We start from the raw sequence: 26,119 nt of genomic DNA on the forward strand, positions 1-26,119 counted from the left end.
GCCTCTGGAAGTCACTCATGCTGTGCTTGTCTGATTCACACATCTGTCCACCATGTTACTTGGCTCACCATTGATTGTCTGTGAAAAGACGACCTCTGCTGGCTTTAGAGCAGACTTCTGGAAAGAGGGAATTCGAATGAGAGGTAACAGAGTATGACTCACGGGCGCAATCTCCCACCGAAGAAACCAACGTCTTAACGGTTAGCCCAATAGGGAATTCCCTTTTGGGCGACAGTGATTTTGATGTCAGGCTACATCACAAGGCTACATCACAAGACTTTGAGCGCAACTAATGTCTGCTACATTCACCCCCCTTTGACCTCCTCTCCCACGAAAGAATACCATTCACGGCTGGGATCTGAAACCAGATCTTCCACAGAAGAAACCAATGTCTTAACAGTTAGCCCAATAGGTAATTCCCTTTTGGGCCGAGGGAGACACTGATTTTGAAGTCACATGCAGGGCTACCTCATCATGAGACCGTGACCCCGACTCACGTCAACTACACACAGATGGGATCTGAACCCGATCTGAACCTGTCTCTTGGAAAACCAATCTCTTAACCATTAGGCTAAAAGGAAATTATCTCCTGGGCAAAGGGTGACACAGATTTAAAGTAGTAAGCAGGGCTGCCCATGTCTATGGCAAACCTGATGAGTTTGTGGAAACTAGTTGTTTTCATTTAGACAGAGAAAGATGTATCCCACACATTATTACCAATAATAGACCAAATCTATGAATGGTCAAATACCTACTTTAGATTACTTGTGCTATTATAATAACAGCATGACAGTGTGAAAATGCTGGTCTTCTTTTGTCCACACCCAGTGTTTCAATAGTTGCAAAAAAACTCTGCTATTAATGACCTATTTCTCATCCTATGTCCACTGGCAGCCTGAAACATCAAGCAGTTTCTGCTTCAGATTCTTCCAAAGTTCTGCTTCCAGGCTTCGCTGACATGGTGAAAGCCTGTGACAGAGGTTAGATTCTTCCCAACACACACCACATTAGTAACAAAAAAAGACTGCTTTATTATATTGTCATATACATAGTATTCAAGGACGAGTAAGTGTGATGTGAGAAGCATGACAATAAGTGATTATGCCACTTTTTGACACTTGAGATGTATTTTCTATATTAAAAGTAAAACAAACAATAAATAAAAAAATCCATCACATATTTACAGATATCACGGACACAGTTCTGTGACAGTTCTGTGTAGATTATGTCTTAGAAATGCCCATGACATGTAACCAATTCGTTTGTGTGATAACTAGACAATTACCAATTCATTTGTGTGATTTGTTTCTGTTAATGTATTGACATCACAAGATGAAAAACATTCAGGGAGTATTAGTTTCATAAGTTAACTTCGATAACATATAAGTAGCTGCAGACTTTATATAGCTTGTTTATCTGACTGGACAGTATTGCTGACCAGATGAAGTATGGATAACTTAACTGTAGTAGTAACTATGACGATATGTATTGCATTCACCAGGTAAGCAGGCAATAATGCAGATGTTTGGCGGAGAAGTTTATGTGCACAATGTAAGATGGAGTGAGATGAGAGACAATGTAAAAAGGACAGGATGTGTAAGTCACATGGGTTTCAAAACAAAACATTTGGCATGCTTACAGTAGTCCGTTTCTACATATTAAAAACGTTTTTTGAAGGAGGACCATGAACAAAAGTGACATTTTTCTTTTTTGTCTGTTTTCCATTTTACTTTCTTTTGCTTGTTGCAGAATTGCATAAAAAGCAGCTGATTATAGAGTAGGTGATGCTCCTTCCCGCTCTTGTTGTGTGTTAAACTGTTCTGTCCGCCCCGGATCGCTTCCTCACCACCTTGTCCCCATTGACCTGGTCCACGGCCAGCATCTCCACCTCTGGCTGAGACAGCGCTAGTGGAGGGGTGCTGTGGTGGATGCGGTGTGCCACGCCCACGTGTGCCCGGTGCTGACGGTCCCGTGCCGGGCTGTGGCGGGGGCTGGATGAGCGATCACAGGCGATGGGGGGGATGACGGCAGGGCGGTCTCGTACCATCTGTAGATCAGGCGTGTCTCGAGCTGCCTGCAGAAAGGGGGTGGGGTCGGGCATGGCGTCCACCACCTCCCGTAGGACCATCCTCCTACCATCAGAACCCAGCCGGTACAGCTCGGTTAACTCAGAGTGCAGCGGCTGAGACAGGCTCTTCTTCATGCGGCGCAGAGGGGTCTCAGGGCCAGACTGGCGGTCCTTGGCTTTGGGAGGGGTGGGCTTGTAGGAGCTCACAGGGCTGACGTTGGGGCTGGCCTCGGAGGAGCTGCCTGCCAGGAGCTTTTTCTTGGTGGCGTGGAGCTGAGAGGTTAGGTAGGCGATGGTGCTGGCTCTCTGCTCCAGCTCTCCAGACAGGACAGCCAGCTTGTGGCTCTTCATCTTCAGCTCCTCCAGGTACTTCTTCTCCCTTTCCTTGATGGTGTTCTCTAGGACAGAGATCATGGCATTCTTCTGCTCCAGGTCCCTCAGCAGCTCAGTGTTCTCCTCCTCCTTCACTTTTAGCTGAGCCTCAAGCTCCTCACACTTACTGTGTAGCTCCCTGCAGCGCGCCTCACTGCTGTCTGCACACACACAAACAAATCACACTGTTAGACCTCTATATGAAGACAAAACATGCACATTCACACAACCATCAGAAATCTACACCCTGTTGCAACACACAAAATAGTCACACATACAGTAGCCTGCTTCATTTGGATCCTCAATAAAACATTGTCCATTCCTCTCAAAATATTCCATCAGGAGTACAAACAAGGCTGTTTTGCCATTTGTCTGGTAGGGCTGCCATCTGCAGTCAAAATACTGTAGGCTTGTGTACAGATATAGGATCTTAATTTGACCACCCTGTTGTTGCAGGACATTTCCTGCACAGCAGGAAATGCAAACTTGTAGTGTATTCAAGGTTTAAAAATGCTTCTAAAGAAAGTATTTTCCACTTAAAAATGTCAGACTTGATTTGCCTCAACTAAAACTGTCACAACCCCTACATAAATGTCAATGAATTATAATCCAGACAATAATTCACATTTCCTGTTACTGCTGGATTATTTTCCTGCTGTGAGAAACTGGTCAAAACAAAACATTGTACAATTCTTGCTTGAGAAATTGCTCTTTGCTAAGAAGCTATTTCTGGTTCTTTTTGGCCATTTTAATTTAAAGGTAAATAACTGTTACCCCGAAATTATATTAAGATAAAAACTGCTGCATTGGGCCTAACACACGCACACACACTGCAAATTCCAAATATAGGCTACACATACTGTGTATCCCCCCCCCACACCCCACACACACACACACACACACACACACACACACACACACACACACACACACACACACACACACACACACACACACACACACACACACACACACCTTGCGCATAGGTACTTTAACACTAGAACCGCCGGGACTCGAGGAACCCCCCTTCAAGCTAATGAGCAGCCAACCTGACTGCAACATTCTAACAGTGTAATCAATATATTTCATATATGCTATCATAAATATAATCATTTGGTTGTGTTTATAAAAGGTCTTAGGTAACGTTAGAATATAAAAAATATCTATTTAAAAAAAGAATAGCATTTTCATTCATTTATGTTACTGTAGGCTATATGTAAAAAACAAACAACACCAATATTCAAGTGTCCAACACATTTTATTCATGGAGTGCTGGAAAGTGTACGCTGGGAGTCGGGAAGGAAGTACAGGGAGTGAATAATTTAATAAATAAAACCAACATGGACAAAACAAGAAACACGAGCAGCGTACAGGAGTGACAGTTATAGGGAAGGTAATCAGGCAGGTGATTGAGTCTGAGTAGGCGCTGACGCGCATAACGATGGTTACAGCTGTGCGTAATAATAAGCAGCCTGGCAAACTCTAGCGCTGGAGAGGGAGTATACGTGCCTTTGTTACAACTATGAAATAGAAAGCATGTGTTAGAAAGCTTCTTTTTATAATGACAAAAAAAAATACTAAAATACCCCAACCACCAAGACACACGGTGAAAGGATGAAAACATCAGTAACCTAAACATCATTATAAGCGCAAAGTGTCCTTGATAAATAGTGAACAACAGGACAGAAGCAACAGATGTAAATAATTGTCAACTATTGTCAGCTTGTGCTTACATGGTGTGCGTTGCAGATGTTTTTTGCTTCCGATGTAGGGCCTTCTCTCTCAGTGAGGACATTTTGTGCTGATAAATCGGCCATGCTTGTTTTGTAGCAACGCTAACGCAGCATGTGGATCCATTCGTCTTGGTCTTCTTGCCATTGTAAATTACGCACACTGTGTACTCTAAGTAGGACAGAGTAGACTGATAAGACTGCTTGGATTCGGTGGACTGATATAGGATACATACCATTTTGAGATTATAATTAGAATAGATCCATACAATAGAATACAATTGTATAGAATGGCCCACCCTGATCTTCATTCACAATTGGTGATTACATTATTTTTTTTTAATGTTTTATTTATTTCACCTTTATTTAACCAGGTAGGCTAGTTGAGAACAAGTTCTCATTTACAACTGCGACCTGGCCAAGATAAAGCAAAGCAGTGCAACACAAACAACACATAGTTACACGTGGAATAAACAAAGGCTATGTAGTTGTGTGTGCAAATGAGGTAGGATAAGGGAGGTAAGGCAATAAATAGGCCATAGCGGCGAAATAATTACAATATAGCAATTAGATGTGCAGAAGATGAGTGTGCAAGTAGAGATACTGGGGTGCAAAGGAGCAAAATAAAGAAAACAAATAACGGTATGAGGATGAGGTAGTTGGATGGGCTATTTACAGATGGGCTATGTACAGGTGCAGTGACCTGTGAGCTGCTCTGACAGCTGGTGCTTAAAGTTAGTGAGGGAGATATGAGTCTCCAGCTTCAGTGATTTTTGCAGTTCGTTCCAGTCATTTGCAGCAGAGAACTGGAAGGAAAGGCAGCCAAAGGAGGAATTGGCTTTGGGGGTGACCAGTAAAATATACCTGCTGGAGCACGTGCTATGGGTGGGTGCTGCTATGGTGACCAGTGAGCTGAGATAAGGTGGGGCTTTACCTAGCAAAGACTTATAGATGACCTGGAGCCAATGGGTTTGGCGACGAATATGAAGCGAGGGCCAGCCAATGAAAGCATACAGGTAGCAGTGGTTGGTAGTATATGGGGCTTTGGTGACAAAACGGATGGCACTGTGATAGACTACATCCAGTTTGCTGAGTAGAGTGTTGGAGGCTATTTTGTAAATGACATTGCCGAAGTCAAGGATCGATGGATAGTCAGTTTTACGAGGATATGTTTGGCAGCATGAGTGAAGGATGCTTTGTTGCAAAATAGGAAGCCGATTCTAGATTTAATTTTGGATTGGAGATGCTTAATGTGTGTCTGGAAGGAGAGTTTACAGGCTAACCAGACACCTAGGTATTTGTAGTTGTCCACATATTCTAAGTCAGAACCGTCCAGAGTAGTGATGCTGGACGGGTGGGCAGGTGTGGGCAGCGATCGGTTGAAGAGCATGCATTTAGTTTTACTTGCATTTAAGAGCAGTTAGAGGCCACAGAAGGAGAGTTGTATTGCATTGAAGCTCGTCTGGAGGTTAGTTAACACAGTGTCCAAAGAAGGGCCAGAAGTATACAGAATTGTGTCGTCTGCCTAGAGGTGTATCAGAGAATCACCAGCAGCAAGAGCGACATCATTGATGTATACAGAGAAGAGAGTCGGCCCGAGGATTGAACCCTGTGGCACCCCCATAGAGACTGCCAGAGGTCCGGACAACAGGCCCTCCGATTTGACACAGTGAACTCTGTTTGAGAAGTAGTTGGTGAACCAGGCGAGAAACCAAGGCTGTTGAGTCTGCCGATAAGAATGTGGTGATTGACAGAGTCGAAAGCCTTGGCCAGGTCGATGAATACAGCTGCACAGTATTGTCTCTAATCGATGGCGGTTATGATATCGTTTAGGACCTTGAGCGTGGCTGAGGTGCACCCATGACCAGCTTGGGAACCAGATTGCATAGCGGAGAAGGTACAGTGGGATTCGAAATGGTCGGTAATCTGTTTGTTGACTTGGCTTTCGAAGACCTTAGAAAGGCAGGGTAGGATAGATATAGGTCTGTAGCAGTTTGGGTCTAGAGTGTCTCCCCCTTTGAAGAGGGGGATGACCGCAGCAGCTTTCCAATCTTTGGGGGATCTCAGACGATACGAAATAGAGGTTGAATAGGCTAGTAATAGGGGTTGCAACAATTTCAGCAGATAATTTTAGAAAGAGAGGGTCCAGATTGTTTAGCCCGGTTGATTTGCAGGGGTGAAGATTTTGCAGCTCTTTCAGAACATCAGCTGTTTGGATTTGGGTGAAGGGGAAATGGGGGAGGCTTGGGCAAATTGCTGTGGGGGGTGCAGGGCTGCTGACCGGGGTAGGGGTAGCCAGGTGGAACGCATAATCGAAATTCTCAATTATCGTGGATTTATCGGTGGTGACAGTGTTTCCTAGCCTGCAATGGGCAGCTGGGAGGAGGTGCTCTTATTCTCCATGGACTTTACATTGTTCCAGAACTTTTAAGAGTTTTTGCTACAGGATGCACATTTCTGTTTGAAAAAGCTAGCCGTTGCTTTCCTAACTGCCTGTGTATATTGGTTTCTAACTTCCCTGAAAAGTTGCATATCGCAGGGGCTATTCAATGCTAAAGCAGTACGCCACAGGATGCTTTTGTGCTGGTCAAGGGCAGTCAGGTCTGGAGTGAACCAAGGGCTATATCTGTTCCTGGTTCTAAATTTTTTGAATGGGGCAGGCTTATTTAAGATGTGAGGAAAGCACTTTTAAAGAATAACCAGGCATCCTCTACTGACGGAATGAGGTCAATATCCTTCGAGGATACCCGGGCCAGGTCGATTAGAAAGGCCTGTTCGCTGAAGTGTTTTAGGGAGCGTTTGACAGTGATGAGGGGTGGTCATTTCACCGCAGACCCATTATGGACGCAGGCAATGAGGCAGTGATCGCGGAGATCCTGGTTGAAGACAGCAGAGGTGTATTTGGAGGACAGGTTGGTTAGGATGATATCTATGAGGGTGCCCGTGTTTACGGATTTGGGGTTGCACCTGGTAGGTTCATTGATAATTTGTGTGAGATTGAGGGCATCAAGTTTAGATTGTAGGATGGCTGGGGTGTTAAGCATGTCTAACAGCACGAGCTCTAAAATAGATGGGGGGCGATCAATTCACATATGGTGTCCAGGGCACAGCTGGGGCAGAAGGTGGTCTATAGCAAGCGGAAACGGTGAGAGACTTGTTTTTGGAAAGGTGGATTTTTAAAAGTAGAAGCTTAAATTGTTTGGGCTCAGACCTGGATAGTAAGACAGAACTCTGTAGGCTATCTCTGCAGTAGATTACAACTCCGCCCCCTTTGGCAGTTCTATTTTGTCGGAAAATTTTATAGTTAGGGATGGACATTTCTGTGTTTTTGGTGGTCTTCCTAAGCCAGGATTCAGACACGGCTAGGACATCCGGGTTGGCAGTGTGTGCTAAAGCAGTGAATAAAACAAACTTAGGGAGGAGGCTTATAATGTTAACATGCATGAAACCAAGGCTTTTACGGTTACAGAAGTCAACAAATGAGAGCGCCTGGGGAATGGGAGTGGAGCTAGGCACTGCAGTGCCTGGATTAACCTCTACATCACCAGAGGAACAGAAGAGGAGTAGGATAAGGGTACAGCTAAAGGCTATAAGAACTGGTCGTCAAGTACGTTCGGAACAGAGAGTAAAAGGAGCAGGTTTCTGGGCACGGTAGAATAGATTCAAGGCATAATGTACAAACAAAGGTATGATAGGATGTGAATACAGTGAAGGTAAACCTATGCATTTAGTGACGATGAGAGAGATATTGTCTCTAGAAACATCACTTAAACCAGGTGAGGTCACCACATGTGTGGGAGGTGGAACTAAAGGGTTAGCTAAGGCATATTGAGCAGGGGTAGAGGCTCTACAGTGAAATAAGGCAATAACCACTAACCAAAACAGCAATGGACAAGGCATATTGACATTAGGGAGAGGCATGCGTAGCCGAGTGATCATAGAGGTCCAGTGATTAGCTTGGCGGGCTGCAGACATGTCGATTCAGACAGCTAGCGGGTCGGGGCTAGCAAGCTAGCAGAAGGGCCTTAGACGGACGTCGCAACGGAAGAAGTCTGTTGTAGCCCCCTCGTGCTGTTACGTCGGCAGACTAGTCTTGATGGATCAGCAGGGCTCCATGTGGCACAAGGGTCCAAAATAGGTATAGTGACCAAAGAATTTGTCCGATGGGCCTCTTCAGCTAACAGCCCGATATGCTCTAGACAGCTAGCGGGCCACGGCTAGCAGGCTAGCAGATGGGCATTCAGGGGACGTCGCGACGGAGGAGCCAGTTGAAAAACCCCCTCGGGCAGATTATGTCGGTAGTCCAGTCGTGATGGAATCGGCGGGGCTCCGTGTCGGCAGTAAAAAGGGTCCAGGCCAATTGGCAAAATAGGTATTGTAGCCCAAGGAGTGGCTGATGGACCTCTTCGGCTATCCGGGAGATGGGCCTAGCAAAGGCTAGCTCCAGGCTAATTGGTTCTTGCTTCGGGACAGAGACGTTAGCCAGGAGTGGCCACTCGGAATAGTAGCTAGCTATCTGTGATGATCCAGGTAAAAAGGTTCAGAGCTTGCGGTAGGAATCCAGAGATATGGAGAAAAATAAGTCCGATTTGCTCTGGTTTGAGTCGCGCTGTGCAGACTGGCAAGAGTTGTCCGGGCTAAAGGTTAGCTGATGACCGCTAGCAGTGGCTAGCTGACTACTAGCTAGTTAGCTGGCTAGCTTCTGTTGGGGGTTCCGGTTCAAAAGAAAATAGCAGATCCACATCCACATTGGGTGAGGCGGATTGCAGGAGAGTATGTTGAAGTTGAGGTTAAGAAAAATACATATATATATATATTTCTCTTTGCCATATATATATATATATATATATATATATATATATATATATATATATATATATATATATATATATATATAAAAAAACACACACACAAAAAATATATATACACAGGACACGACAAGACGACGACAAAGACGTCTGACTGCTACGCCATCTTGGAATCAAGACGTCTGACTGCAACGTACGCTTCCCCTCGCTCATCAAATCACCCATTCTCCCCCATCATACTTTACTTAATTTATTTATTCTGTTCTTATGTGTGAAATTAGTTTGGGCATAGTTTAGGTTCAGTTGAGACAATTATCGGTGTGATTATCAACTGGGCACATCACCTTCAACTGCCAGGAGAAGGAGGGGAGCAGGCCCTACTGTCGGGAGAAGGAGGGGAGCAGGCCCTACAGTCAGGAGAAGGAGGGGAGCAGGCCCTACTGTCGGGAGAAGGAGGGGAGCGGGCCCTACTGTCGGGAGAAGGAGGGGAGCAGGCCAGGCCTACTGTCGGGAGAAGGAGGAGCAACGGGGGAATACCATTTAAAAATGGTTATAACTCCAGTTCTGTTTGTGATTTTAAGATTCTAACAACGACCGTGTGTTACAGTTCATTCGGAAAGTATTCAGACCCCTTCAGTTTTCCCACATTTTGTTAAGTTACAGCATCATTCTAAAATGCATTAAATAAATAAAAAATCCTCATCAATCTACACACAATACCCCATAATGACAAATAGAAAACAGGTTTTTGGAAATGTTTGCAAAAAAAAACAGAATTACCTTATTTACATAAGTATTCAGACTCTTTGCCATGAGACTCGAAATTGAGCTCTGGTGCATCCTGTTTCCATTGCTCATCCTTGAGATGTTTTTATAACTTTGGAGACCACCTGTGGTAAACCCAACTAATTGAGAGGTGAAAAAAAACACACACCTATTTAGGCGAGGTGCTGGCTAGCAGAGTGGAACACTTAAAAAAATAAAGGAGAGCCGCACACTCTAGGAGCTCAGATGTAAAAATGTTATGTCCCAATTAATTGGACATGATTTGGAAAGGCACAAACCTGTCTATATAATGTGGAAGGACCACCAGAGGGCAGGCTGGGCTCACGGATAGTAGCCCAACAAGGCATGTGAGACAAGGTAACCAGAGTCAATTAAGCACAGCTGACGGTACTAATGAGATATTCTCTTTCCCCTACAAGAGAGAGGATGGAACCAGCAAGAAGGGAGGAAGATAAACTATCTCTGGAGAATGGCTACGGAGAGAGAGGTGCTATCCAAGAAGATCCATTAAGACGTTGACGAATATGTGATTGTTGTTATAGTTTGAAGATAATCGTAATGTGATCCTGTGTCATCTAAAGAAGATGTATGTTGTTCCTTTGGAGATTCTCATTGACTGTGTTGGAGTGTTTGTATAGTCAGAAATCCCTCAATAGAGAACTGTGTTGAATCAAGAAAACCTACTCTGGACTCGTTTATTCCACCTTTCCACTTTAGAGTGACACCAAATGACTTGGTCCGCTCACAATAAGGTCCCACAGTTGACAGTGAATGTCAGAGCAAAAACCAAGGCATGAGGTCGAAGGAATTGTCCGTAGAGCTCCAAGACAGGATTGTGTCAAGGGTACGAATACATTTCTGCAGCATTGAAGGTCTCCAAGAACACAGTGGCCTCCATTATTCTTAAATGGAAGAAGTTTTGAACAACCAAGACTCTTCCTAGAACTGGGCGCCTGACCAAACTGAGCAATCGGGGCAGAAGGGCCTTAGTAAGGGAGGTAACCAAGAACCCGATGGTCACTCTGGCAGAGCTCCAGAGTTCCTCTGTGGAGATGGGAGAACCTTCCAGAAGGACAACCATCTCTGCAGCACTCCCCCAATCAGGCCTTTATGGTAGAGTGGCCAGACGGATGCCACTCCTCAGTAAAAGGCACATGACAGCCCGCTTAGAGTTTTACAAAAGGCACCTAAAGAACTCTCAGACCATGAGAAACAAGATTCTCTGGCCTGATAAAACCAAGATTGAACTCTTTGCTTTGGCATGAATGCCAATTATCACGTTTGGAGGAAACCTGGCACCATCCCTACAGTAAAGCATGGTGGTGGAAGCATCATGCTGTCGGGATGTTTTTCAGCGGCAGGGACTGGGAGACTAGTCAGGATGGAGGGAAAGATGAACGGAGCAAAATACAGCGAGATCCTTGATGAAAATCTGCTCTAGAGCGATCAGGACCTCAGATTGGGGCAAATGTTCACCTTCCAACAGGACAATGACCCTAAGCACACAGCTAAGACAATGCAGGAGTGGCTTCGGGAAAAGTCTCTCAATGTTCTTTTTTTAAATTAGCCAAACATTCTAAAGACGTGTTTTCGCTTTGTCATTATGGGGTATTGTGTGTAGATTGATGAGGGGGAAAAAAACGATTTAATACATTTTAGAATAAGGCTGTAACGTAACAAAATGTGCATAAAAGTCAATAGGACCGAATACTTCCCGAATGCCCTGTATTTCGGAAATGTCAAGGAGGGAAGGGGGTATGACTTTAAAAATGACAGAGTAATACAAAAATTACATTCATGAGCAGTCCGAATGACTACTTTAGTGCTAGAGTAAGTACATCCACTGACCATGGACTGAGTCTGCCAGCTGATGTGAGTGATGGTCTACAGAGACTCATCTGCGATGGGCAGAGAGAGAGAGAGAGAGAGAGAGAGTGCTCCTGTCTCATATTACAGATCTGGTCGATAGCAAGGTCACAGCACTGCTCTGACCATCATTGCTCTTCCTCCTCCCCTTACCACATCAACACAGCTCCTACCTCGCCTCACCCCACCCCATTAGCATTGATCAGACACACATTCACAAGCTGCTACTGTACAGATATAGCCAAGCTATTAGCTCTCTGTATCAGATAGATAGGCCTACATCATACTGTAGAGCCTACACAATGATGTCTACCCAACACAACCCATCTACATCTAATACTAGAGTAGACGTCTATTTTCTATACTGGGCAGTCAGGAAATATACCAATCAGCTTAATGGGCGGGGCGGTGACGATTGGTGTTTCTTTACCAGCCGAGAGAGGGGATGTCGTCTTTGTTTTGGAGCCACTGAGCCCTGCACTAAGTAGGTTGCAGACTGTCCATTAGTGCTGTGACACATCATCTAATTTCCTGCACTGAAATCTGCATGCTGTCCCACACTAACCTGCTACAGTCTCTGAAAATAGCCCCCACAGTACCACGCTGTCTGCACTGCACAGAGCCCCTTTACAGGATTCACAAGGTAACATTAAGTGAGATATGTTACCTGTCGTACAACCTACTGTTATTCTGTAACAGTGAACTGACTGATTTCCCATTCAATAATTCAGAAGCACAAAAGACATCAAAGAGCAAGCCTGATTGTAAGAGTTCCGATTTCAGAACCATGATTTGTTTTGCTTTTCTATCATTATTTTTTGCTTGGGTCCATGGCTAGAGATACTCACACTTTGTAACGTCAGCCCACTGTTCTCTGGCAAGTATATAAAGCTATTTCAGCTGCTTAATCAAGACTGTAATGATGTCCTGAAAGATGAGGGTGGGAGGGCCTTGACTTCTGCCCATTGTTAATAGTATTTCTGTAGTACTGACCGTTACAGAATATCTAACATCACATTGATTGCTATATTTTCTAACTATTGCACAGATCCCCTGTGATTCATGTTCAATTCCTATTTGAGTCTGTCTACTACGTGGTCAAATCCCAGAGTTGGACCTCTGTGTGGTTCTACTGCATGCTCATTGTCAGTTCTCCTGTGTATATAATTTAGACTTCTGTTTGACTCTGTGACATGTCCATGGTAACGTGGGGGAGGGGGCTGTGCTATGAGCTTGACGGTGAGCTGACAGTGAAAGGAGGACAGTGCCCTGAACAGCAGGGGGTCCCGGCCGCAGCGCACCGCTTCCTGGGTGGGAGAGTGTTACCAGGATACAGCACAAGCCTTCTGCTCTCTCCCATTCCCAGGGCTAAGACATACGGAGGCTTCTGTTCTGTTCTGCTGCAGAGAGTCTTATTTATAGCTTTGCAGGTTTTAGTACCTGGGCTGTTCATGGGCACTGACACTGTTTTCGAACAGCCAGTGTGAAGGCAAGCAGAGAAACATTCTTAGTTCACATAGGCTACATAATATTATGAACAATATACCTGCCAGTTTGCAGAGGCGTATATCCATATGCATTTCATTTCTAAAGTTTTCCAATCAAAGTGTCAAAGAGAGTAACTACAAGTGGTAAAACATCAATGGCTACATTCCATGTCTCTGTCTAGCAGTGTACTATACTGCCAGTGCTGACATTACTTACACAATGAGTCAAGTCAAAACAGAGTGAGTTCCCACAGAATTACATCTCGAAAAATTGTGAGAAAATTAACTGCCGCTGCCCCCTACCCTATTTCCCACAGACTGGATCCCACCCCAGTAAAAAAGTAGTAATCTCTCAATAACTATGGTATTACTATGTAATAATTAAGTATTGAAAAAGTCAGGTCAAGTGGGTGTGCCTGGGGTCACGTTATGAAAGGAAGCCTGTTAAACATCTTACCTGTTGGATCTGAACTTCTCACTGTCAGCTCATATGTCAAGTCTGTGAAAAGAGAAGAGGATCAAATGTCACCGTCAGACCAGGGAGTGACATCTTCAGCTCTGACAGGAGTGGTGTGGTGGCATAAAGGAGCATGCTATTCAGAGAGCCTGTCTATCAGCTCTAGTGGAGAGCAGGGTTTTTCTGGATCAAAATGTGGATTAGATGTTGGGCATGGCCAGGGAGTGGGAGTAGGCGTGGCCAATGGCATGGTCGCCTACCCTAAATTTTAGAGGCCTTCCTGTTGGCCACAGAGACAACATTTTGCTGTTTTAAAGCAAATTTCCTTAAATTCTGCACATTTTGCCAAGACTTATGGCTATCTGAGTGACTCAAATATAAAACATAAAATCAATGGATAATTTTGGAGTTTTAGATTCTCCCTGACTGTCTAGCTTTTATTTTGGTGTTTGTTAGTTGTCAAATATGTTAATTAAAAAAATAATTATATTGGTCCATTTTCTTTTCTACATTGTTTATATCTGGTTTTAGTAATTGAAGTTAACACAGATTTTTTTATTAACCCTTTTCTGTGCAGAAAACCCCCTGAGAGAGGCGAGATGGCAGGGCTCTACAGATGGGCTAGGATTAGTGAGAGTCACAGGCTAGCTTAGCAATGGCAGCAGATTGTCTAAGGATAGTTGACAACCTGGGCCAAAGCACAGAGCGATGAATTTAATGGACCCGGCCCTTGCTAGCCACTCTGGTGTGGTACGCTCTGGTTTGTGGCTCAGGGTATCATGATTCACTTATGGTTAATCCTGTTTACCCTTGCAGTGTTGCTGTTCTGTGATCTAATGTGACTGCATGTTGTTCAAGCAGAACTGTAAATGAGTATTCTGCATGTATGACTCAGAATGTAGTCTACCAAGTGAGCTTGCAATCAAATCAAAGTTTATTAGTCACATGCGCCGAATACAACAGCTGTAGACCTTACAGTGAAATGCTTACTTACGGGCTCTAACCAATAGTGCAAAAAAGGTATTAGGTGAACAATGGGTAAATAAAAAAATAAAACAACAGTAAAAAAACAGTTAAAAATAACAGTAGCGAGGCTATATACAGTAGCGAGGCTACATACAGACACCGGTTAGTCAGGCTGATTGAGGTAGTATGTACATATGGTTAAAGTGACTATGCATATATGATGAACAGAGAGTAGCAGTAGCGTAAAAGAGGGGTTGGCAGGTGATGGGTGGCGGGACACAATGCAGATAGCCCGGTCAGCCAATGTGCGGGAGCACTGGTTGGTCGGCCCAATTGAGGTAGTATGTACATGAATGTATAGTTAAAGTGACTATGCATATATGATAAACAGAGAGTAGCAGCAGTGTAAAAGAAGGGTTGGGGGGGGGGGCACACAATGCAAAAGTCCGAGTAGCCATTTGATTACCTGTTCAGGAGTCTTATGGCTTGGGGGTAAAAACTGTTGAGAAGCCTTTTTGTCCTAAACTTGGCACTCCGGTACCGCTTGCCATGCGGTAGTAGAGAGAACAGTCTATGACTGGGGGACAATTTTTAGGGCCTTCCTCTGACACCGCCTGGTGTAGAGGTCCTGGATGTCAGGCAGCTTAGCCCCAGTGATGTACTGGGCCGTACGCACTACCCTCTGTAGTGCCTTGCGGTCGGAGGCCGAGCAATTGCCGTACCAGGCAGTGATGCAACCAGTCAGGATGCTCTCGATGCTGCAGCTGTAGAACCTTTTGAGGATCTCAGGACCCATGCCAAATCTTTTTAGTTTCCTGAGGGGGAATAGGCTTTGTCGTGCCCTCTTGACGACTGTCTTGGTGTGTTTGGACCATTCTAGTTTGTTGTTGATGTGGACACCAAGGAACTTGAAGCTCTCAACCTGCTCCACTACAGCCCTGTCGATGAGAATGGGGGTGTGCTCAGTCCTCCTTTTCCTGTAGTCCACAATCATCTCCTTAGTCTTGGTTACGTTGAGGGATAGGTTGTTATTTTGGCACCACCCGGTCAAGTCTCTGACCTCCTCCCTATAGGCTGTCTCGTCGTTGTCGGTGATCAGGCCTACCACTGTTGTGTCGTCTGCAAACTTAATGATGGTGTTGGAGTCGTGCCTGGCCATGCAGTCGTGGGTGAACAGGGAGAACAGTAGGGGACTGAGCACGCACCCCTTGGGAGCTCCAGTGTTGAGGATCAGCGTGGCAGATGTGTTGCTACCTACCCTCAGCACTTGGGGGCAGCCCGTCAGGATCCAGTTGCAGAGGGAGGTGTTTAGTCCCAGGATCCTTAGCTTAGTGATGAGCTTTGAGGGTACTATGGTGTTGAACGCTGAGCTGTAGACAATGAATAGCATTCTCACATAAATAGTCCTTTTGTCCAGGTGGGAAAGGGGAGTGTGGAGTGCAATAGAGATGGCATCATCTGTGGATCTGTTTGGGCGGTATGCAAATTGGAGTGGTTCTAGGGTTTCTGGGATAATGGTGTTGATCTGAGCCATTACCAGCCTTTCAAATCACTTAATGGCTATGGATGTGAGTGCTACGGGTCTGTAGTCATTTAGGCAGGTTGCCTTTGTGTTCTTGGGCACAGGGACTATGGTGTTCTGCTTGAAACATGTTGGTATTACAGACTCAATCAGGGACATGTTGAAAATGTCAGTAAAGACACCTGCCAGTTGGTCAGCACATGCCCGGAGCACACGTCCTGGTAATCTGTCTGGCCCCGCAGCCTTGTGTATGTTGACCTGTTTAAAGGTCTTACTCATGTCGGCTACAGAAAGCGTGATCACAAAGTCATCCGGAACAGCTGATGCTCTCATGCATGCCTCAGTGTTGCTTGTCTCGAAGCGAGCATACAAGTGATTTAGCTCGTCTGGTAGGCTCGTGTCACTGGGCAGCTCGCGGCTGTGCTTCCCTTTGTAGTCTGTAATAGCTTGCAAGCCCTGCCACATAAGACGAGCGTCGGAGCCGGTGTAGTATGATTCAATCTTAGCCCTGTATTGACGCTTTGCCTGTTTGATGGTTCGTCGCAGGGATAGGGGGATTTCTTGTAAGCTTCAGGGTTACAGTCCCGCATCTTGAAAGCGGCAGCTCTACCCTTTAACTCAGTGCGAATGTTGCCTGTAATCCATGGCTTCTGGTATGTACGTACAGTCACTGTGGGGAGGACGTCCTCGATGCACTTATTGATAAAGCCAGTGACTGATGTGGTGTACTCCTCAATGCCATCGGAAGAATCCCGGAACATGTTCCAGTCTGTGATAGCAAAACAGTCCTGTAGTTTAGCATCTGCTTCATCTGACCACTTTTTTGTAGACCGAGTCACTGGTGCTTCCTGCTTTAATTTCTGCTTGTAAGCAGGAATCAGGAGGATAGAGTTGTGGTCGGATTTACCAAATGGAGGGCGAGGGAGAGCTTTGTACGTGTCTCTGTGTTGGAGTACAGGTGATCTAGATTTTTTTTTTCGCTCTGGTTGCACATTTAACATGTTGATAGAAATTTGGTAGAACTGATTTAAGTTTCCCTGCATTAATGTCTCCGGCCACTAGGAGTGCCGCCTCTGGGTGAGTGATTTCCTGTTTGCTTATTTCCTTATACAGCTGACTAAGTGCGGTCTTAGTGCCAGCATCTGTCTGTGGTGGTAAATAAACAGCCACGAAAAGTATAGCTGAAAACCCTCTAGGCAAGTAGTGTGGCCTGCAATTTATCACAATATACTCTACTTCAGGCGAGCAAAATCTAGAGACTTCCTTAGATTTCGTGCACCAGATGTTGTTTACAAATATGCACAGACCGCCCGCCCCCCCTTTGTCTTACCGGTGTGTGCTGTTCTATCTTGCCGGTGCAGCGTATATCCCACTAGCTGAATATCCATGTGGTCATTCAGCCACGATAGCGTAAACCTTGGATATTACAGTTTTTGATGTCCAGTTGGTAGGATATTCGTACCTCGTCTAATTTATTGTCCAATGATTGCACGTTGGCAAGTAGTATTGACGGTAACGGCAGCTTTCCCACTCGCCTTTTACGGGTCCTCACGAGGCATCCGACTCTTTGTCCTCTGTACCTGCGTCGCTTCCTCTTGCAAATAACGGGGATGTCGGCCCTGTCAGGTGTTTGGAGAATGTCCTGTGCATCCTGTTTGTTGTGGATTTTTTTTTTGTCTAATCCAAGGTGAGTGATCGCTGTCCTGATAACCAGAAGCTCTTTCTTGCCATAAATACGGTTGCAGAAACATTATGTACAAAATAAGTTACAAATAACCCGAAAAAAAACACATAATAGCACATAATTGGTTGGGCGCCAGTAAAACTGCTTCCATTTCTTCCGGCGCCATTTTGCTCAAGGTCCAGGTGTTGAGAATGTTTTCCTTTGGTTGAGTGAGTATGTATTCATTTTCTGTAACAGTCTGGGTTCATACAGTTTTTGACAGATGGAATTTCATGGCTTTCCATGACCAACAATTAGCGGCATCTCTATCTACGTATATAAAAGTATGCGTAATGTGGTATCGATACTGGGAGGCTGCTCTCTGATCCCATGTACCATCTCCTGTCATTGAGTAAGGCACTTAACCCCCCACAAAGTAGAATACCTTTAACCTGTTGGGTCTAGGGGGCAGCATTTGCACGTCTGGATAAAAAAAATGTACCCGATTTAATCTGGTTACTAATCCTACCCAGTAACTAGAATATGCATATACTTATTATATATGGATAGAAAACACTCTAAAGTTTCCAAAACTGTTTGAATGGTGTCTGTGAGTATAACAGAACTCATTTGGCAGGCAAAACCCTGAGACATTTTCTGACAGGAAGTGGATACCTGATGTGTTGTATTGACTTTAAACCTCTCCCATTGAAAAACACAGGGGTTTAGGAATATTTTGGCACTTCCTATTGCTTCCACTAGATGTCACCAGCCTTTACAAAGTGTTTTGAGTCTTCTGGAGGGAGATCTGACCGAACAAGAGCCATGGAACGGTGATGTCCCATTAGACACCTGGCGCGCTACTTCATGTTGGGTACCCTCGTTCCAATACGTTATAAAAGGCTATGCATTCGTCCACCTTGAATATTATTCATGTTCTGGTTAAAAAAGGCCCTAATGATTTATGCTATACAACGTTTGACATGTTTGAACGAACGGAAATATATTTTTTCCCCTCGTTCATGACGAGAAGTCCGGCTGGCTTACATCATGTGCTAACGAGACGGAGATTTTTGGACATAAATGATGAGCTTTTTTGAACAAAACTACATTCGTTATGGACCTGTGATACCTGGAAGTGACATCTGATGAAGAGAATCAAAGGTAATGGATTATTTACATAGTATTTTCGATTTTAGATCTCCCCAACATGACGTCTAGTCTGTATCGCAACGCGTATTTTTCTGGGCACAGTGCTCAGATTATTGCAAAGTGTGATTTCCCAGTAAGGTTATTTTTAAATCTGGCAAGTTGATTGCGTTCAAAAGATGTAAATCTATAATTCTTTAAATGACAATATAATATTTTACCAATGTTTTCTAATTTTAATTATTTAATTTGTGACGCTGACTTGACTGCCGGTTATTGGAGGGAAACGATTTCCTCAACATCAATGCCATAGTAAAACGCTGTTTTTGTATATAAATATGGGGACATAACAAAACATGAATATATGCTAATAATAGCTAAACAGTTAAAACTAGAGGGTACAAGATATGTTTGGATTTGGCTACCTAGTTAATCTGTTCTCTACCTGTTGCTGCAATGTCTGACTGTCACTCTCTCCTTAAGCAAAGGCAAACTCGTCTCGCACTATGCAAGTGATGCGCGCAAATACGGATGAGATATTGACATTCCGATTCTGGCTGATATGTCGACTTTTATTTGATGGATGAAATATTTCTAAAAACTCTGCCTAAGGCCTCCCGGGTGGCGCAGTGGTCTAAGGCACTGCATCGCAGTGCTAGCTGTGCCACCAAAGATTCTGGGTTCGAGCCCAGGCTCTGCTGCAGCCGGCCGCGACTTGGAGGCCCATGGGGCGGCGCACAATTGGCCCAGCGTCGTCCGGGTTAGGGAGGATTTGGCCGGCAGGGATATCCTTGTCTCATTGTGCACTAGCGACTCCTGTGGCGGGCCGGGCGCAGTGCACGCTGACCAGGTTGCCAGGTGTACGGTGTTTCCTCCGACACATTGGTGCGGCTGGCTTCCGGGTTGGATGTGCATGGTGTCAAGAAGCAGTGCGGCTTGGATGGGTTGTGTTTCGGAGGACGCATGGCTCTCGACCTTCGCCTCTCCCGAGTCTGTACAGGAGTTGCAGCGATGAGACAAGACTGTAACTACCAATTGGATACCACGAAATTGGGGAGAAAAAGGGGTAAAAAAAAAATATATATCTAAAATATATATATTTTTTAATTATTAAAAAACTCTGCCTAAATACATTTTAGGATTTTATCGTTTTCCAAATCTTTTCCAGGCCTGGAAAACACCATTTTCAAATTCCAATACTTTTCCAGGATTTTCATGACTGTAGGAACCCTGTGAAGTGTATGTATTTAGGTTTAGTGGCCCTAGTTCAAGTTCAGTTTGAGGTTCAGCATGTTCACCTGTACAGTGCTGTTGTAGTCTGCGGATCTCTGCATGTAGACCTTTCAGTGTCTTGGCATGGTCCTGCTGGAGGAAGAGCAGGTTCTTCTGGGCGCTGTGCAGATTATTCTCTAGGGTACCAATGGGGGATGCCATGGCAGACGATGCAGTAGAAACACACCAGCTCTGAGACCTGCAAACATAGATGACAGAGAGACATCATCAAAACAAGAGCCGTACCATCAGGGGTTCAGTGCTTAGCCTAAATGCTCCCCCTTTCACCCATTTGGGATGTGCTCCAGCTTTACTTTGCCTTTGATTTTTCTTACTTTTGGGGTGAGGATAACTCAATATATAGTGAATAAAAATATATACGCAACATTCAACATTTTCTAAGATTTTACTGAGATACAGTTCATAGAAGGAAATCAGTCAATTGAAATATAGTAAATTCATTAGGCCCTAATCTATGGCTCTACATGACAGTGCAGGGGTGCAGCCATGAGTGGGCCTGGGAGGGCATAGGCCCACCCACTGGGAGCCAGACCTAGCCAATCAGAATGAGTTTTTCCCCACAAAAGGGCTTTATTTCAGACAGAAATACTCTGTCAGAAATGTCTCTGTCAGAAATGCCCCCCATCCTCAGAAAATCCCGCAGGTGAGGAAGCCGGATGTGGAGGTTCTGGGCTGGCATGGTTACACGTGGTCTGCGGTTGTGAGGCCAGTTGGACGTACTGCCAAATTTAAAAAAATTACATTGGCGGCGGCATATGGTAGAGAAATTAACATTCAAATCTCTGGCAACAGCTATGTTGGACATTCCTGCAGTCAGCATGCCAATTGCACACTCCCTCAAAACATCTGTAGCATTGTGTTGTGTGACAAAACTGCACAATTTAGGAGTAGCCTTTTATTGTACTCAGCACATGGTGCACCTGTGTAATGATCATGCTGTTTAATCAGCTTCTTGATATGCCACACCTGTCAGGTGGATGGATTATCTTGGCAAAGGAGAAATGCCCACTAACACGGATGTAAACAAATTTGGTCACAATTTGAGAGAAATAAGCTTTTTGTGCGTATGGAACATTTCAGGGATTTATTTAATGAAACACGGGATCACTTTACATGTTGCGTTTATATATTTGTTCGGTATACTTTAAAAATGACTCAAACCAAATCAGAACTATGTAGAAAATATAATGAACCGAGTACATTTATACAGTTTCTTGGTCATGAAGCACATATGGTCATATGGTCATAGCACAGTATTGAACTGAATATTGGTTTTGGAATGCTACTCAGTCAATACCCTTTTTTATCCTGATAGAATTAGGCTGCATTGCGAATTCTATGTTTCTTGCAAGGAGAGAAGGGGCACATAGGCTAACACCTTTTTGCTTACTCTAATTGGCTTACACACACTGATGTCGAACTATTGATTTTATCATCAGATAGAGAGCAGTCTACGTCTCTAAAGAAGACAGCTCTGGGGGAAACAAGTCATATAATCTTTTTTGGGGTTTCTTGGGCCCTTTACCAGCATGTTGCTTAAAATAAACATCAACGCTTTAATGAGACAAGACCCTGGATTAAAAAGACCTCATGAATACCAATCCAAATACCATATAAGAGAACACACATTTCAGAACACAAGGTATGGATTTGATGAAATTAATAGGTTAATAGGCCAATGGGTATTTCATAGGCTGAATAGGTTATTATCAACAGGTCATCCAAAAAAACTAGGCAACAAAGAACAAACAAACTCTGGCAGGAACTTACTCCTCCATTTCAGTGCACAAAGCGTGAGGAGGAGGCTAAGTACAGAATGCTTTCAGAGATCCTGAGAAAATTAGTAAACGTCACAGTGACACAGGGTGCGGCATGATGCAGCCAGTCTCCAGCAGCAGGCAGGGTCCGCTCGTCTCCCGTCCCTTCCTCCCTCCTTGGACGTCCTTGCGTCCAGTGTTCAGCCAGAGACAGCGCCCAGAGGTGAGGTAAGAGACCATCACTCAGAGCAGAGCAGCCGTCCCATTGTCTCCACCCTCTCCCAGACAACACTACTGGGCCGGGAGTAGAGAACACATTGATTTTCCCCTCTGAGTGCAGAGAGAGCCTTCCACTGCATGCATTAGCAAGCAAGCTTCAATAACACATCTCATAGCTTCTCCCTCTTACATCATCGGCTTACTAACATTAATAATAAATTGTGTCACCTCTGATGGCTCTCAAAGCTTGCTCTTCAGCGATAGGAGTTTTATGTCAAATTCTCTCATTGTGTACAGAAGCAAAGGACGCCAGCTGACCTACAACACAGCCGAGTAATCACAGAGAGAGAGAGAGAGCGAGTAAAGGGTGCACTCAAAGAGGTAATCTATAATAAATGAGTAATCCTGAGTCCTTCCTGTAAACCCTGGATGGCAGACACTCTCACACAGCACAACCCATTCCTAGCATCAGGCGTGGTTCTTGAGAGCTCAGCTGATGTCATAGCACTGTGACAACATTACATTATGATACTTTTCTAATGATATCACATTGTAATGACATCACCAACAAACAACCCTCCACCCTCTTTCTCCATTTGTAGTGATCTGATATACTCAGTTATCCTAAATTAATGTTGCTTCTGGAGAGAGAACTGAATATCCAACTCCCCAATCTCCTCTCTCCAATGAACTGCAGAAGCAAGACAAACTAGCTACCATACTTCGCTAAACAGCGATTAACGCTACAGACACCCCCTGTGATAAAAGGTGAGTAGAAGTCTCACACACTTAAGACTGAGAAAATCTTGTTCAATTAACCTAACCAAGCTAAGTGTTGCCTCAAATTAGTATGCTGAAAATATCATGAAGTCACAGCTTTCCTATGGAGGGTGGGTGTTGAGCAAATGTCTTTGTCTCATGGATACTTTGTTCCAGTCCATATAACTAACTTTCCATGTGCTTTGAAATAATCAATTGAGACATTAAGCCTGCATTTCTCTGCTAGAAAATATGTAGAATTAAAATGTATGCACTTGTCACCATAACAGCCAGGTAGCCATTTGGGTTTGGAGCAATAAGACTGTCTTTGTTGGACTAATTATTCATTAGAATGGAAAAGCAAGTCAAACTGACCTCATGCAAGGACAAAATTATAGTCGTTTTATATTGGTTTCAGCACCTGCATTGCGGACAGCACCCGATCCAACTTTCACAGGCACGCGTCTGACTACCACTTTCCAATCCAAAATATATTTGACAACAATGTTAGCTAGGCATCTAGCTACAATAGCTAATTGTTTCATTTGATGTTAACTGTAATTCAGACGAACGATGATCGGTCCATAACAATTGGTTAAGGCCGCCGCCCTGTTTGTAAACAACATCGTCTTATTGCACTCCCAATCCAAATAGCTGAACTGGTAATATCTGGTACACCTACTAGCTAGTAAATACGACTGTCATTTTGTGTAGCCAACCAACCATTAAGTCAGCTAGCTAACGTTAGTAGTTTATATTCTTGATATCCAGTCACACATGGCATGTCACATTTAGCTAGCTAACTTCGCTAAACAACCAAACTGTTAGCTAACGTAAACGTTAGCAACGAGTGCAGAAGCTAGCGCTACCTAAGATGCTGCATGCGAAGACATTTCGAAGCTGTTATGTTCATTTTAGCAATAAATCATTGACAATGCTATGCTCATTTGGCTAGCTTGCTGCTAGCTAGAGAATGTTAACAAAAAAACCAGACTCTGCGAGAGGCAGGTGCAATCGATGAGGGGTCCTGCTGTTACCAATGTGGAAAACGGTTTATAAATGTAATAACATATCGTGATACCTACCTTCAACAATATTACAATATCGTCTGGTATTCTGTAATATATAGTTGCCGTAATTGCTACAGTGGCTAAATCCGTTCTGCCATGTTAGCCATTGTCGTTGCTGCTGGTCAAGCGCTCCTCTTTCCTGCAGTAACAGATAGGACTATGTCTGTCACTTCTCTCGCTCATCTCCCTGAGCTACAACAAAATAAGGCGATGCATCATGGGATACTACTGAAAGTAGTTATGTTAAATAAATTATCGTTTGTTTTATTACTTATGAGTTGACACTCAGAAATAGATGCATAAAGAAATCAAAGAAAATGTGATTTTAGTAAACATAAAATTGGTAAAACAAGACTTTTTCAGCCTGGGGCCTAAATGAGAAATTCTGTGTTTTCCTGGGAGCCAAGCTCATGAAAATATGCAACTATACGTAAATATTGGTACATTTCATTGCCCTTATGCCTAAAACAAATGCAATATAGACAAAAACAAATAACAATGAAATTAAATACCCATATAAATACCTAGTCATGTTTATTTTTCCCCATTAAAAACATTTACATATCTGTCTAGGTTGGAACTGTTGCTGTTAAAATACAACACATAATTTTCACTCTGAACTGGAATAAGCGTATTGATCAAATCACACAGGTTGAAGTTTTTATCAAGCATGTCTATTCTGGGCTCAGTTTTAACAGTGCAACATAGAGGTCATGCTCAGCATTGAGTCTGTTTTTGTACTTGTTTTTTAAGTATGCCAGAGTTGAGAATCCTGTCTTGTGGTGCCAAACTGGATAAGAACATACTTTCTCAGTCCTGCTGTAGATGAGCAACCCAGAACTGTGTGAGTGTGTTTGCCTCTAAAAACATCTTGCTTCAATCAGTTTATTCCAGTTCAGAATGAAACTTATGACTTATATTTTAACAGCACAGTTCCAATCTAGACTTATTTTCAACAATAATTTATACAGTAAGAGGTACAACAATGTCTAGGTAATTTTGTTATATAAAGCTCAATAAATAAGGCCACTAAGCTACCAAGCTGCTAGGAAAGAATCTGACTGAAATTAGCACTGAAGTGTGAAGTGAGAGGTGTGAAAACTCTTGAGCTTAACAATGGCAGGAGAGTTTAACTTTGAAGCCCCCTCCATCTGTGCAGATAAGATATCCTCCTCAGAATCCCCAAAATACAACAGGACAACTTTGTTTGGGCGTCGTAAAGGAACATTCTCCGATACTTTCCACGTGGAAAAGACGGACAGACTTGCTAGACGTTAGCTAGCTAGCTGGGGTTTTCTACAAGGATTCTGCCTCCCGAAAAAAGCTTCTCCCAAGTTGGTGACAACTACTCCCGTTGCCTGCTGCACTGCTGCTTGGATTTCACCTGGTGATCTGTTCACCATCTGCCCTGTCTCCCCCTGTCTGGTACAGGTACACCCGCCACACTCTCCCCTCTCTCCCGAGCTTTCGCTCTCCTCCAGCACACATGCACTGTTGAGGCGAGTGACTCTGAACTTACAATGGCTAACCCCAAGTTGTTATATTTTTTGCTTGTGCTTTATGCTATTTGCCTCATGACTCCTGCATGCTTTGTTGACTATGAACTTGCTTGTTTACCCAACCGTGGGACAGTCTATGTTTGTTCCCACACTCGGAACTCTGACTCTCTATTGGACTCTTGGCCTCCCATCCTATTCTAACCACCTCTCACCGGCTTTGTATTCATGTTACCTGATGAAATTGCTGTACAATATGATATTGTTGCCATTTAATGCACATAAAAATGTTATAAATCAACACTGCAGAGCTCTCCCAGTCCTCTGCCGTGCCCTGATTGTATTACTGCTAATTACATCTGGAAATGTGCATGCACACCCTGGCCCATCTAATGTTGCTAGCCCCAATTCTGATTTGTGCTCTGATATCTGCTTCACTGATTTCTGCTCTTGTAAAAGTCTGGATTTTATGCACGTTAACACTAGAAGCTTATTACCTAAAATGTATAAATTGAATGTGTGGGTTCACAGCTCCAATCCAGATGTGTTGATCATTACTGAGACGAGGTTAAGAAAGAGTGTTTTGAACACTGGATGTTAACCTTTCTGGTTATAACCTTTTTCGGCAAGACAGATCTTCCAAAGGTGGTG

General features: G+C 43.9%; 1 protein-coding gene across 2 annotated transcripts; it reads right to left on the minus strand.

Annotated features, from left to right (window-relative positions):
• Window positions 1–1,011: 1,011 nt before the first annotated feature.
• On the minus strand, window positions 1,012–24,155 carry ccd92 (Coiled-coil domain-containing protein 92). Of its 2 annotated transcripts, none has more exons than NM_001173789.1 (4): window positions 23,988–24,155; window positions 20,173–20,345; window positions 13,575–13,616; window positions 1,012–2,601 (listed from the first exon to the last, which is right to left on the minus strand). In NM_001173789.1, the coding sequence occupies exons 2-4, from the start codon at window positions 20,306–20,308 to the stop codon at window positions 1,811–1,813; spliced, it is 969 nt and encodes a 322-aa protein (NP_001167260.1). In that variant the 5' UTR covers window positions 20,309–20,345; window positions 23,988–24,155; the 3' UTR covers window positions 1,012–1,810. The 2 variants fall into 2 exon arrangements, with proteins under 2 accessions (NP_001167260.1, XP_045558892.1); XM_045702936.2 differs by lacking the exon at window positions 23,988–24,155 and adding an exon at window positions 21,938–22,932.
• Window positions 24,156–26,119: the final 1,964 nt, after the last annotated feature.

Source organism: Salmo salar, chromosome 20 (assembly GCF_965601325.2).
Source record: "Salmo salar chromosome 20, fSalSal1, whole genome shotgun sequence".
Taxonomy (NCBI): domain Eukaryota; kingdom Metazoa; phylum Chordata; class Actinopteri; order Salmoniformes; family Salmonidae; genus Salmo; species Salmo salar.